General features: G+C 39.6%; 2 protein-coding genes across 3 annotated transcripts; both read right to left on the bottom strand.

The window, feature by feature from the left end:
- Positions 1-279: 279 nt before the first annotated feature.
- haus5 (HAUS augmin-like complex, subunit 5) lies at positions 280-7,890 on the bottom strand. The gene is made up of 19 exons (XM_051377980.1): positions 7,518-7,890; positions 7,331-7,393; positions 7,052-7,084; positions 6,659-6,683; positions 6,384-6,516; positions 6,063-6,222; positions 5,864-5,960; positions 5,065-5,156; positions 4,911-4,965; positions 4,682-4,809; positions 4,502-4,583; positions 4,260-4,414; positions 3,878-4,040; positions 3,583-3,663; positions 3,268-3,413; positions 2,820-2,916; positions 1,733-1,871; positions 1,424-1,556; positions 280-563 (listed from the first exon to the last, which is right to left on the bottom strand). The coding sequence occupies exons 1-19, from the start codon at positions 7,613-7,615 to the stop codon at positions 461-463; spliced, it is 1,983 nt and encodes a 660-aa protein (XP_051233940.1). The 5' UTR covers positions 7,616-7,890; the 3' UTR covers positions 280-460.
- Positions 7,891-8,060: 170 nt separating this feature from the next.
- Positions 8,061-13,549, bottom strand: LOC127350916 (fizzy-related protein homolog). Of its 2 annotated transcripts, none has more exons than XM_051377981.1 (14): positions 13,414-13,549; positions 12,705-12,822; positions 12,453-12,572; positions 12,225-12,288; positions 12,002-12,132; positions 11,681-11,763; positions 11,414-11,597; positions 11,268-11,333; positions 11,063-11,165; positions 10,660-10,844; positions 10,338-10,571; positions 9,479-9,583; positions 9,295-9,387; positions 8,061-9,193 (listed from the first exon to the last, which is right to left on the bottom strand). In XM_051377981.1, exons 2-14 carry the CDS (start codon positions 12,771-12,773, stop codon positions 9,152-9,154), a joined length of 1,479 nt encoding a protein of 492 aa, XP_051233941.1. In that variant the 5' UTR covers positions 12,774-12,822; positions 13,414-13,549; the 3' UTR covers positions 8,061-9,151. The 2 variants fall into 2 exon arrangements, with proteins under 2 accessions (XP_051233941.1, XP_051233942.1); XM_051377982.1 differs by having other exon boundaries at positions 12,002-12,129.
- Between the last annotated feature and the right edge of the window lie 687 nt (positions 13,550-14,236).

The following is a 14,236-nucleotide window of genomic DNA, read 5'->3' as shown; positions in this document are numbered from 1 at the left end:
GAACAATGTTACTCCATGCACAACGATAGCTACATAGTTCACACCGTACCCACAACTACAAGATCAACGGTAGACTGGGGCACCGGACTGTGGGGGGGCAGATCAATACTGGAGGCTATTGATAGGTATCTGCCGCTCATTCAGCGGGCACATGAGCGAAACGCAGCACCCATTCAGCTTGTTCAATACGAGAGAGAGAGAGAGAGAGAGAGAGAGGCGGTTTTTCCGACAACTTTATTGTATTTCTGAGTGCATTTCAAGGACGACAGAAGCAAATAATTTGATTTAAAATGATTTATTAGTGACTGACTTTCACATGGTAAAACATCAACAGGAGTAATGAGAATAAAAACAGAAGTGTGATTTAGTTATAGCTATATGTGCATTTTATAAGTACTGTAACATGGCCAGTTTGCCACTGAAAGGTGCTGTGATTGATCTCCTTTATATATTTATTGAACTACGAGGCTTTGGCAGCAAGTCTCCACCTCTGTAGCCACTGTTGATAAGTCAGTCCTCCTTTACTGACCTCAGGTAGGACATGTTGGGCCGGCTTCTCCCACCTAGATACAAGAAAACACACACACACACACACACACACACACACACACACACACACACACACACACACACACACACACACACACACACACACACACACACACACACACACACAAAGTTAACCAGCAATCCAGACCCTTCACTTCAGACTGAGGGTGTAAGTCCAAAATAATTAAAATGCTACAGCTGAGATTGAACCACGAAGGAAAACACATAAGGTCTCTTTTCATAGTTTTATAGCCGTAACTTCTGTCATTTATGATAACATCTTACTCAGCATTGGGCTAGGTAAAATGTTTGAGTATTTTGATGTCAAAATATCTCATCACAAAATAATCACATAAAATACATTGACTTCCAATGCAAATAAATAATGCTCAATCATTTAACAGCAGAATGTAGTTCAAATTCAGTAAAACACATTTATCTAAACCACTTATTTGGAAAGCAAACACATCATATGCAGACATTAAATGAAAGTACTATTTTCCAAGTTGAACCAGGAAGTAGTTCTTGGAAAAATAATAGATTTGATGTTTTAGTGATAACTTGTCACAATCACTTTCATTTTCGCTTGCATGTGATTTTGTTAAAGTAAGACAGCAGACGTGTCAGAAAAACCTGCATGACAACTTAAACTGCATGCACCAATGCACTCCACTGTAAAGACGTGTCTAGAGGGGTCGTCTGCAGATCTCAGCAATGTAGCTGTCTGGTAAAATGTGAACCGATAGGAATGTGGTGAATCTGTAAAATACCTGCAGACCCAGATTGAAAAGAAGAGTTCTCCTTTCATAGACGTCTGAAAGGAAACTAGAGACATACAATAAAATGCTACATGCACTTTGGAAATGTTCCTCACCAGTAAGAGATGGCAGTTTTGACTTGGACCCCATAAGAAAGGCCTTGGGCACAGCGTTGCGTGAGGCCTCTGACTCTTGGTACCAGAGTCTTCAGAAGCTTCTGATCCTCCTCCATGACTCTGGACAGCAGAGCTAAGAGGCATAGTGTAGACAGACAAACAGTAGTTTTGTTGTTGCTGAAATTGCTCAAAATTCTTCACACTTCTTTTTGCCCAGGGAACATAAATTCTTCATCATATACAGCATGTGAACAAACAGCCAAATGCAAAACAGAAGTGTATTTCAAATGTCAGTTGTTGTTTTTTTACCTTTTTGATCAGATGCATGCAGCTGTTCTGCTTCCTTCTGTATTTTCTGCAGAGTAGCAGAGTGAAGTTGCAGTAACTGACGGAGAAAACGCAGCTCAAGCTGCTGGGAGCGTGTGTGGGAACACAACTCCTCTGGAGCCTGAAGTGTAAGAAGAAGGAGTAAAAAATGTTTGTGTCACAGTCAGAGAAAAAGGCAAATGAGAAGAAATTCCATAAATAAAGTTCATATTTTAACAAAGCAAAAACTAGCTGTGAGTGTTTGTAGGACTAGCAGATATGCCTAAAAGGGCTGTTGGTGTTTTACCTCTGTGCAGTGAAACTGATTTTCATGGATATTATTTTTATCAGCTCTGGTGATGAGAGGACTGGGGTCTATCTATGTTGGTTACAGTCAGCTGTTTAATCCAAACCACTCTGGGCATGTGGAGTTTAAGCAGCAGTGGGAACTCTATGAGCTGCTGGCACAACTTTTATAGGAATGCCACGAGTGTCCACAGGCTAACTTCACATGCAAAAGTACTTATCAAAATGTAATTACATTTGTATAGAGTACAGTTACCATGCTAGATCCTATAAAGACTTTAAAGTTCTTTAAGGATTCCAAAAGATGTGAAAACAAACACACAGTACAACATTCACACTATCAAGACGAGTGGTGTGATATCACAATTAAGGAATGGACACACTTTGTGTACAACTACTATCAAACTACTATTTCTTTTGTTTGTTTTTTAGTATAACTGCTATTCGATCTTAAATTCTATTTGAAGTTGGTCTGCTGCTTTGATAATACCATTTTATGGTTTTTTTTTGTAAAGTAATTGAACAGAATGTCTAAAATGCCCATTACTGCTCTTTTATTTGATTAGATTAATCAGATTTTTTACCATAACAAAAAGAATGATAATTTTCTCTGGTTTAACAATTATAGGATTATAACTAATAGTTACTGAATTGCTTTTGAACTGAATTATCAACCACTGAATTATGACTCAAACAGACTTAACCCAAGGACTGACAAGCATATAGATCAAAGAGGAGATCTCACTTCTGTTACAACAGATTGATGCTTTATATACAGACTCACCCTGTACAGTGGGAATGCCAGGCTCTGACACAAGCTGCTGAAGGTCGGGGACTGCAAGCGATGGATGGACAACCACGATGCCGGGACTCTTTGCAATCTGAAACAACAGAAAAAATGTCACATCTCTAATTTTGTGAAGCAAGTGTCACCACTTGATCAACAGTGCGATTAAAAATGTCTCTTCTTGTAATACACTTTCAATGGAGCCACAGGTTAACCACTGATAAAGTAGGATCATTTCTTTTCTCATCTCCTTCCCTCTGAATTTGTAATTGATCATGCAATGCAACAAAACTCAACACATCATAGAGAAAAGGTTGGCAGCATGTGTCATTCAACCCTTTTTGATTAATTTCCAAATACATATTTTACCAAAACAGAACTTCATTGGTTACATACTAATCTGACTGAGGTTTAGCCCTTCATGTATCAAGCAACTTGTTCTTACCCTTCAACAGTCCTACGGTCCAGAGCAAGAAGCGAAACCATCCCTAACTGTCTGGCCTCTTTGGAAATAAAGTTCCTTAGACTGGTGGCTGCAGTGGTGATATCTTCAAACTGTGGCACCAGTTTGTCCTGGACGAAGTCCTGTAACTGAAACAAGACAGAGGAATAGAAATCTTCAAGAGATGTTCAAAACTTTTTTGTTTTCTTGTGGAAAACGTTTATTAGTTTAAAAAGACCAAAACAGTTATTTTACTACAGAATGAAGCAAATCTTATAATCTCTCTACTTCAGTGTCATAGATGGAGAACATCCACACCTCTGTGTGCAGACGGATCAGCTCCGTCTTAGCTGTGGAGTTCCCCTTAATCAGACCTCTGATATGCTCCTGTCTGAGAACCTGGAGAGATACAACAACAGAACCTATTTAAATGATACGCTGGAGAAATAATGACACCTATTACAAATTCATAAAGGTTTGGCAAATCAAGATGTTTATCTGCAGACAGTTAACAGCACACATATCACACCAATCCTCTAGACAGACATTTGAATAATTACAGATATATTTTTAAGAGTGACAATAGCACATGTTATGGTCAAATCACTCTCACCACTAGTTGTCTGAAGTCAAGGATGCTCTGCCACTGGCTGCGGAGGTTCCTAAGTGCCTCCTGACGACTTCTGGCATGCTGGTCAAGTTGGATACAACGATCTCTGATGTGATCCCTGGCTGCAGCCTGCATCACACACTGGAGTTCCACCTCTAGAGCTGTCCTGACAGCGACAAAGACAAAAAGTTTTGCACTTGAGATCAAATCAGTTCTTTGTGTTTGCAACAAATGTATTGCAAATGCACAAAATAGCAAAACAAAGACAGAAGAAAAGGAAAGTATTTTCAGTCTCCAAAACTAAAACAATGATCTCCTACTACAAAGGGGATAGTACACTTGTGGGAACCTCATCAATTAACTCCACATTAGTGAGTCAGCTTACAGTGCCAAGGTATCATTGTGGAGATCCTCTGCAATACCAGACACCTCCAGCTCAGCCTCCTTCTTGCGGGCCTGCAGCTGGTTTCGGAGCTGCTGGACTCTGGAGCGGGTCTGGGCCAGTTCCACCAAACTCTGCTCCACCTCTTCCCAAGCAGCCTGGAACAACAAACATGTGCAATGAACACGTTTTCTTCTATCATGAACTTCCTAAATATTATATGATAGTGTACACGTGTTTAGCACCTCTAGGAGGGTCTTAACTGATGGCAACTCATTATCCTCTTCTGCTGACATATCCAGTAGGTGATTGCTTTCATAGCGGAACCTGCAATTAAAATGCAAGATAAATAATCTAACACTAAAAAGTTGCTGTTGTTATAGTCTTGAAGGAAGAGAGAACATTATAATAATGTTGAAGTTTACCGTAGAGCTGTCACATCCCGTGTCACATCCAGGGAGGTGAGTTTGTCCTCTAGTTCCTTCTGCTCTCTTGAGGCTAAATACTCCAATGCTGATAAGACGTGGTTTGGAGGATAACAACCCAACAGGTTCTGATGCCATGACAAGCAACCAGATGTTAATTCAAAGCAAAAAGTAATATATATAAACAAGTTCCAAAATATTTATTGAGATTTGATCAACAAACACCTACCTCCACAGCACTGAGCCAGTACTGAAACACAGCAGTCCTTTGTTCACGAGTCATACTGACAGGAAACAAATAGAGAGGGATTAAAGATTCAAGAAAGAAGAAGAGTTTTTTTAATAGTTGTTTTCTCAAATACTGTATCCACTATAGTCCTTACTGTTTGGCTGCAGAGTGTCCCGTTTTCAGTTCACTCTCCTGTAAAGACTGATAGAAGTGGAGCCTGTCGTCACACAGCTCTCTCACTTCGCGCTAACAGGAAAAATAAAAGAAATGTTATGATTACCTTCAGTCAGCAGCTGATGTATTACAGACAGCTTGGTCTACATTACTGAGATGTGTGTAAATAATTGCTGATCAACTGGTATATTTTCTTTTCTTTTTTTAAACAGGTGGCAAAGGCGCATCAAAGTGTGTCTACCAGCTGTAGTACTATGAAATTACTCTCAAGATGGCGTAGCATACGTAACATAATCCACTGTCGTTTCCCACTTAAAATGTAACTGTGTCTCCAGAATCACTCCTTCCCTCACTAATTCATTATTACTCCCTATATAATGCTGTATATAGTCAGTTGTTTACTCTATAGTGAGCTGTAAATTGAGATTTCGGCAATGACTGACAAATGTAGTCACATAACTTCAGAGCACTGGATTAAAGGATTGTAAGCAGAACAAGGTCTACATGCCGTGGACAGTCCTTTGTTCATTCCATTGAGGGAATATTTGAGGGTTATACATATCGCATGAATTTCACACTCAGAAAATTGACACTGACGATGGAGGGTAAATATATTTCACTATATAGTTAATAGGGAGTGATTCTGGACACAACTACTGTAGCATTTTTGTCAGTTGGCCTATTAACTCTCTATTATTATTAAATAAAAGCAGCAATACACTGACACAGCATATGCCAGATGAAGTACCCTCTAAACACCAGACTGGGGCTGCTCTTACCAGGACCTGTGCCTCTGCTGCAGCTTTGGAGTTGAGGTTGTCACCATCACTGCCACTGGAAGGTTTATTATCAAACAGCACTTCAATCTCAGCTTTCCTGCAATACACAATACAATTCAGTACTTTATTAGTACAAGTGAATAAATACCCCAGTTTTATTTGTTTTTATTTGACTTATACTTTCAATGTTCTGCCTTACCTGGCCATTTGTTCTAGCGCCTGGCAGTGCTCAGAGATCTTTTGTGTGTCATCAGCGAGCACCTGGCGGCCCAAGATGCAGCGCTGCCTGAAAGCCTGTAGAAGCAGCTCTCTGCGCTGGCTGTCCTCCACTTGGGCCCAGGTACGGCTGATGGACTGCTCTGTTAGTAAAATAGAGAAATATTAAAACATATTGCTGAACTATGGAAGCAAAGCAAACGACAGCAATGAGCTGGCTTTCTGCCTTCTGACCACAGCAACTACTAAACAAGAATGTGGTCTGATCACATACCCAGCCCCTTACGGCATGTGATGGACTAACCTTGAGTAGCCAACTGTTCGTCTGTTCCACTGATCTGAGAGTCCAGGTGACTGATCTCGGCTCTCAGTTGCTCGATCTTCCTCTGAAGTTCTCTCTGCTTAGCAGCCTCACTCTGGCCATCAGCCTGCTTCAACTGAGCATGCAAAAAAACCAGCAGATAAAAATTATCAGTGGTTTTCTAACTGAAATTAAAAACGTCAAATTGTTGTTATTAGTGTGATCACTCAAGATTAAATTAAATAGAAATGAAGCACGAGGAAGGACAACAAGCCTACCTCTTTGTCTTGAAGAACTTTGTACCTTGAAGATCATAATGTTAAGGAAATAAATGGATAAAACATAGTGATCATGGTAGCTGAGAAACCTCAATGTACAATGAATGATACCAAGTAGAGTAAGAGGGCATATTTGAAATTATTGTGGGGACAACATAGCAAGGGATCGAGCAGGGGACAACCAGGGATCACCAGGGCTCCTTAAGGCTCCCCAAGAAGGTATACACTGTATGTATGACATCCCTGGCATGCAATGTGAGACTGTACATTGACAGAATATAAAACATACAAACAGCAGTAAGTCTTGAGCTCGTCTAGAAGACTAAAATGGTCACATAAAGTTGCTAAGACAATGGTGGCTTTAAAATCCTCAATGAGGGTCAAAAAGGATACCACTGGAGATTGCCCCGCATGATCCTCACATTCCTGGAAAAACACAGAAAAGGTCAAGAAGCTGTAATCCATTATTTGCTCATCTGCCCAGTCAAAGAGTGCACAGAGAGACTACAGTTTATCTTACAGACCAAGCCATTTTATCAGATGCTATGATGTTCTTTATTTGACCAGACAAACAGGGACAGAGTGAGTTCTGGGATCACATGAAAGAAGACCTCAGCAGTACTACAAATCACAGATAAGTTACATATAAGGAAGGCAGTGTAAAAGACTAACCTCTGTTGAAAGACGTGTTGGATGACATATTTCCATATTGACTTCCCCGTCCCGACACAGAGCCTGGAAAACAAATGATCACCATCTCAACACCTGTTCAAAGTAAGCATCCTCTATGAGCACCTTTTATGTTTAGTAGCTAATTATTAAGAGACAAAAGGGAAAGAATACACGAGTTGATACCCACGTTTTAAAATAGCTGTCATTGGGCAAGCTGTCCGGAGGCAGATTGAACTCCTCTGTCGCCCAACGTTTCAACTCCTGCACAAGATTTCTGTCCGCCATCCTGACAGACAACAGACAGTAAACAACTTGTAGCCGAGCGAGCTAACGTTAGCTCGCAACACCGACAGGCTACTGCCCTTGTCGGCCAGCTAGCGAAGTCTACTACCGCTAACGCAGTTAAATATACTCCTTACAGTCTGCTCGTGTGGAAGATGCGTCTCTACTTTAACACACTTTGACTTGGTAACTGAATTGTTTTTATCTGAAATGATCAAACTTTCAACTTCCCGCCCGTTCACAGCACTTCCGGTTAGCACACCGGCCGAGGCAGCGCCGCCGCCGGTTGGAGCCGGTTGTTGCCATGGATACGCAGTGTTATGGGTGTTTGTTTTTGTTGTTGTTTTTAACTTTATTGAGAAGTATTATGGTTGTAGTTTTATTAACTGCTTGAAAGTGGCACCACATGTATACTCTTGCATACACAAATATAACATTCGTGCATTAGTTGATTCAACTTTATTTTTTTATTTTTCAATGAAAATGAATGGTATGATCACTTTTGTTAGTATCATGAACATTTCATTATACAATCCTGCGTTGTCACGATTAAATAACCTCGTAATCTTGTAAATAAAAAATGTAAAACTGACCACTGTTTCTGTAAATAGTCGATTAAACTACATGATATTGAATAAAATGGTGAAATAAACACAATTCAAGCATGTTAAATGTTGTATCAAACAAAATCACACCACTTAAAAAGGAAATATCTTACTGACAACCCAACATATTTTTTCATGTAACGTTAGACAAGCTGAACGGACTTTATACAATCATACTTTTAAAACACAGAATTACAAAATGTAATCCAACAAAGTGCAACTGAGCTAAATTTAGCCCAAAAGAAAACAGTATGGTATTTGTAATGCCACAAAGAAAATATATATTAAGTCAGACACCGGTTCTTCAGTTCCATCTTTTATTTCTTCCTTTACTACAAAGAATCCACCATGTAGTATATGTCTAGATGCACAGCATTAGACTTTCTGTCCACAGGAGCCAAACTGCATTATTTCAGCCAACCACTCTCAACCTTAGTACTCTAAGGTTCACAGGGCGCACTGTACTATAAAGGCCTTAGTAGGTGATTATTTTCAGTTTGTATGTTTTAGTAATAATATGTGATGGCATTTTTCTCCATTGAGGCCACTGCAGCATTAAATAAATAAGACCTGAGTTAAACAAAAATTAAAAATGCTCTCCCCACATTTCAGATTACACAACAAAGAAAATTGTGTCACAATATTTTTTTAAGTAAGGCCTATGATTTCTTCACTCCACTTATACATTTCTTTTAAAAAGTAAAAAAAAAATTACTACATTCACGAGAGCACAAAAGTCAAAAAGAATTCCCCAAACAATTGTTAGCATGAAAAAACTTGCTCAGTTGCTCTCACTGCCATTACCTCTGTGAAAAATGTCACAAGATGCCTTAGCTTGTACTGTATGTCCTTAGCACCATGTCGATGAGCTACCCAGTGGTGACACCAGATTCCACTCAAATTAGAGTTTTAGAGTTTTAATATTTGTTTTAAGTTATCGTATTCTGGTGAAGAGATTTAAAACTGATACAGATTCCTGAAACAAAAGATAAAGGCATTTGGTTAATTGCTTTGCAGATATTGGGAGGGGGGGGGGGTGTAATTACACAAAGCTGTTCCCAAAAAGTGCTTTCTCACCTTTGTTGACCTTGTTTTACTGAATACGTTCCAGAAGCGTAGGGTCTCATCGCCAGCTCCTGTCACTATTGCCTCACCATCCGGGGACATGGCCTAATGTTAAAAAAAAATTAAATAAATCTGACCAGCTTAACATGACCAACAGCAAGATCACATTCTCATCAGACAGAAAACACACACTGACCAGGTAGAGCACTCTGTAAGAGTGTCCTGTGAGTTTGGCAACCTGAGTGAGAGCAGGATATTTCCACACCAAGATCTGGTTCTGAGAGTAGCCGTGAGTGCTCACCTGCAAAAAGAGGCATTATTATAGAAGATATAATTCAGAAGGGGACTTTGTGTAAGTCACCATAAACAAATTAAGTTCAGTTAACACATTAATGTTATTACTGCAAACAAAACCACCTTCTCAGAGATGACATACTGGCCTCAACAATGCATATCGTACATTGTGTGCCAAAGATATAAAAAGAAAGAGACAACACTTCTTCCAGTGTAAACAGGTGCATTTTCCAAAGTATCTCACATGTAAATAGGGAAAGAGCGTAGATACATCATCCCATATGTTGTCTTGATTCTGAGAAAAACTGGCATTAGATAGATGCTACCAAATGTCTTGGTTTATGGAAATGTTCCAGTGTATTACAGTTAACATGAACATATGATGCTTTTTAAGAGTATTAACCACCTTGGTCTTGTTTGCTTGTTGTTTTTAACAGTGAATTGCAGCAGATGTCAGTGAGTTGGGCCGATTCACAATTAATAATGTCTGTGAGAAATCTCTGCAAACTGATATAAAGTAACTACAAATGTATAACATGAAACAATCAATTGCCCATATATTCACTCCATTTATATAACACTTCCAAATTATCACTGCCAGCTTTTTTTTTTACAGGCATTGTGTCAACGCTTAAAAAAACATGCCATGTAACACCTTATTCTGAATGCAAGTGTTACCTTCATGACAAATGTTTCTTTATATCGTCATATAATGTAGCCAACAAATGAACTGTGCACAATGTGTATCTGGACTCACTTACCAGCTCATTAGCATGTTTGGACCAGGCCAGGTTGCAGACCTGAGAGCCGGTGTCCATACACTGCAGCGGCTGTGAGGTGAGGGTGTTCCAAAACCGGATACAGCGGTCGGCAGTGCCGCCCCCTGAGGCCAGCAGGCCGTGCTGGTGGGGGGACCAGGCGATGGCTTTCACTGCAGCCAGGTGATCTGTATATGTTTGTACTGGGCTCAGCGAGGAGTGGTTCCAAACCAGCAGCTGAGATGACAAATAACAGCCACATCAGTAAATACAACGAGTACATGCAGAAAGACAGAGGCAGGATTAATAACAGTAACAACTGTACCTTGTTGTCATTGCCACCAGAAGCGAGCAGCTGATGATCAGTGCTCCACTTTAAGCCACACACTTCCTGTCTGTGACCCTGCAGCCGTCTCTCTGACTGAAGTGGAGGGGTCCGCACATCTCTTTGAAGAATCATACGATCACGGCTTCCCGACGACAACTGGTCAGCATTCCATGCCAACGCTCCTGCGGACAGAGGAAAGCTTAATTTATGTTTGGTCACACTCTCAACATTTGACAGAAATGAAATATTTTGATTGATAGATGATTGATAGGAGACCATCAAGAATGTTAAGATTTAATTCAGCTTAATGCTGGTTGTTAGTTTTCAGTTCATTTGTTTTTTATTGTGAATTGAGTATAATAACCCATGTTGAGAGTTTAAACAGAGCAAATGTTCGTACCAACTCTAGCTGTGTGTCCTTCCAGGGCAAAGAGTTTCTTCCCAGCACCAGCGTCCCAGATCTGAACATAGCCTTTGTGAGTCCCCACTGCCACCAGGTTACCCTAAAAACACAAAGAACCCTTTCATTAACAAAAACTGACCAAAATTGACCAAAAATCCACCATGACAGTTTCCTCCTGGGGCAGTAAGCTATGTGTACTTACCCTTTCAGACCACCCGACTGATGTGACTGAGTCTCCTTCCACTGATAAATCACACAGCCTTGTTACCTGAGGAAAAGACAATTCATACACATCAAACAATTCAAATTCATGTTCCAAATCGAGTTAGTTTAAACACTCTAACCTACCTGGCTGGTACAGGCACTCCACAGGTAAACACATGTACCCAGCCCGACACTGAGCACGTTGAGAGACGACCAGTCCACCAAGTTCAGGTAAAAGTCATCCTGTAGCTCTGGAGCATCCAGGACTTTAAAAGGGATCTTTGAGATCTTGCGAGTTGGCTTTCTTGGTGAACGCAGCAATTTCTGACTGCAACAGGAAAAGTTGGACATTATGAGTTTCTTTGTTTGTGATCAACAATAATGGATCTAAAAACAACATTTTGCTTCTACCTTTTGTTGCTGACAGGTGATAGAGAGTACGGGGAGATGTTGGTACCATTGTCTGGTGATGACCCTTTGGTATTTAGTGAATACTGCAAAGAACACACAGGCAGAAACTATTATATTCTCTACCAGCTTCATTAAAATAACAAACACTGAAGAAAAACTGTAGGATACACTGACTGGACAGTAATGTTATATTATTTGAATTAGTTTTTTACCCCTACTCAAGACTCAGAGAGCATATTGTATGTGTGTCTGTTCTGACATTGTATGATCAATGTGCTTTATAATTCAATATATAAGAGGTATGAGATAAAATGTTCTTACAGTGAAGAGACTTCTCTTTTCTGGGGTTGATGGCTGTAGACGCCGGTCTTCTGTCTGGGGGTCTTGGATCTTTTCTATTCCTGCTCCCAGCAGCTCATTTTTCAGCAAAGCAGAGTAGGCCAGCCCATCTGCTACATGAGCAAAAATATAATGTGTACATGAGCACCAAACTACAATCCTTGGTGCACAAAGGTCCATTTACAAAAGAACAAAATGTTTTTACCTTTGATGTTATCAGAAGAGGCATCCTTGGTTTTTCTGTTCTGACTTGGTGACTTCTCATTTTCCTTAAAATCACATAGATACTGTCATTAAATTGAGACACAAACTTCCCTCAGACAGAACATTCATACAGTAATCAACTTCACCAAAGAGTTTAATACACACAAATAATACTTTTCTCTTGCAAAAGCACAGATAAACTACAGTTTACCCACAAAATGTTACATACATTTATTCTGTGGAAGTTGATATTCCAGTTCGCTCCCGCTCTGGTCGGTATGAATCTGTCTCCAAGTTTACTGGGTGACGATAATGGGGAGCAGGTGGGTGTCCGACTCTGTGTCAGTTTCTGAAAAATTGGAAGTTTGGTGACTTTTCTGATCATGTCATTTAAATACTATTAAATCAGTGTTGATGAACAACAGTTACATTGTTAGGGAACACAGAAAAACAGCAAAGAGAGGGGAAAGAAACAACTCACAACAGGGCTCAAGTTGTCATTTTGAATGTTGATTTGGCGGAGGAGGCGATGTTCATATTCTGGATCCATCCTAAACTGAAATCCTGATCCCGCAGCCACAGGCCGGGAGGTTGAAGACCTGGCCAACACAAGAAGTTGATTAGTAATACATTTAAATTGAATTAAAATGTTATTGTGTCTTTGTTTGATGGTGTTTCCACTTGTATTGTGGAAGGAATCCCATAATGCAGGGTTACAAAGTTATCTTATACAATACTCTGAAAAATAGTGATTTAATCCTGTTGATAGAAAATATAAACGACCTTTCACGTACCTCAGCGCGGTTTTTACAGTTAACCTACTTACCCTGCCTTAAACACCCCCTGATTAAAGAATATAATATAATACACTCACTGTAATAACTCTTAAACTAGATTTAAAGGACAACAGATGAACTAGCTAGCAGCTAATTCCGTTACGAGTCGACTAACTTTCAACCACTTCAAATCATGAAATTACATTTCTTTAAAAAGCCCTGTTTGTAGTTAACTCAATGCCATCAAACGACTGCTTTACATTCATGTTTGTACCAAAAACTAGAGCTAGCTAATGATAACTAGCGTTGGCTAATTTCGCTAGCTAGTGGCTAACCCACTCCTATCATCAACAATAACAATAACAACAACAACAACAACATAACGTCACACTGAATATCAGCGCACACACTCACACGAACAACAGCTGTCGGAGATATCTGATGAAACTAAGCGATATATTTAAAGTTATTCACTCTCAGATGTAATAAAATATAATTCACTTTAGCCTGAAGGGGGGGGTGACAACTGCAGTGCATTGTGGGATTTTTGACACCCCTGTGACGTGTGCCTCTCAAATCAAAACACGGAAATGCTTCATTTGTTTGTTGCCAGAGGACGTGAAGGACTGCTGGATTGTGGGTAAGTAAGAGATGGAGGTCCTTATAAGTGTATCATAACAGAGACAACACTATAATGTGTCCTAATTTTCCCACTTACTATATACACTTATAAACAGTAAAAACATCTTATCAAACATTTAATATTAGTTAACTGGACGTAATTTAACTATATGAAACATGTTTTGGACCTCTGATGTAGATCAAACTGTTTAACTTACCACACAAGTGAATATACTGTATGTTATTGTGCATTAATATGGATGAGTTGAGTTTCCTGTCATGTGCAAGCACCAAACATAGAGGGCGTGCTAGATCTATATTCAAACTCTCCAGGATCCTCTGGAGGCAGGAGTAGAGGAGTACTGTCCCTCTGTGCTGGATGAATTCACATATTATACTTAAAGTAGCCACACTACAGTGTAAAAATAAAAGTCCTGCATTCAAAATCTTAAGGAAAAGTACAGAATTGTTTGCGTCAAATTAAAAAGCATGACAAGTATTTATTATGCAGAGTAGGGACTAATTTTAATTACTGTATATACTGGATAGCCTAAACTCTAAGACTCTAATAAGATATCACAATGTATTCATTATATTTTATTTTATATTGATGATC

This window comes from Dicentrarchus labrax, unplaced genomic scaffold, assembly GCF_905237075.1.
Source record: "Dicentrarchus labrax unplaced genomic scaffold, dlabrax2021, whole genome shotgun sequence".
NCBI lineage: Eukaryota > Metazoa > Chordata > Actinopteri > Moronidae > Dicentrarchus > Dicentrarchus labrax.
Note: the sequence above shows the minus strand (reverse complement) of the source record. Positions and strands in the feature narration are given on the sequence as shown.

Bases quoted from the DNA above. Each gene is read 5' to 3' on its own strand.
- haus5 (XM_051377980.1), bottom strand. From the start codon at position 7,615: ATGGCGGACAGAAATCTTGTGCAGGAGTTGAAACGTTGGGCGACAGAG. The intron at 6,223-6,383 runs GTTAGTCCATCA...TTTTACTAACAG, and splicing joins CGAACAGTTGGCTACTCAAG to AGCAGTCCATCAGCCGTACC. The intron at 4,041-4,259 runs GTAAGCTGACTC...TGTCGCTGTCAG, and splicing joins CACAATGATACCTTGGCACT to GACAGCTCTAGAGGTGGAAC.
- LOC127350916 (XM_051377981.1), bottom strand. From the start codon at position 12,773: ATGGATCCAGAATATGAACATCGCCTCCTCCGCCAAATCAACATTCAA. The intron at 10,572-10,659 runs GTACAGTTGTTA...TTGTCATCTCAG, and splicing joins CTGGTGGCAATGACAACAAG to CTGCTGGTTTGGAACCACTC. The intron at 9,388-9,478 runs GTCAGTGTGTGT...TTTTAACATTAG, and splicing joins CTTACAGAGTGCTCTACCTG to GCCATGTCCCCGGATGGTGA.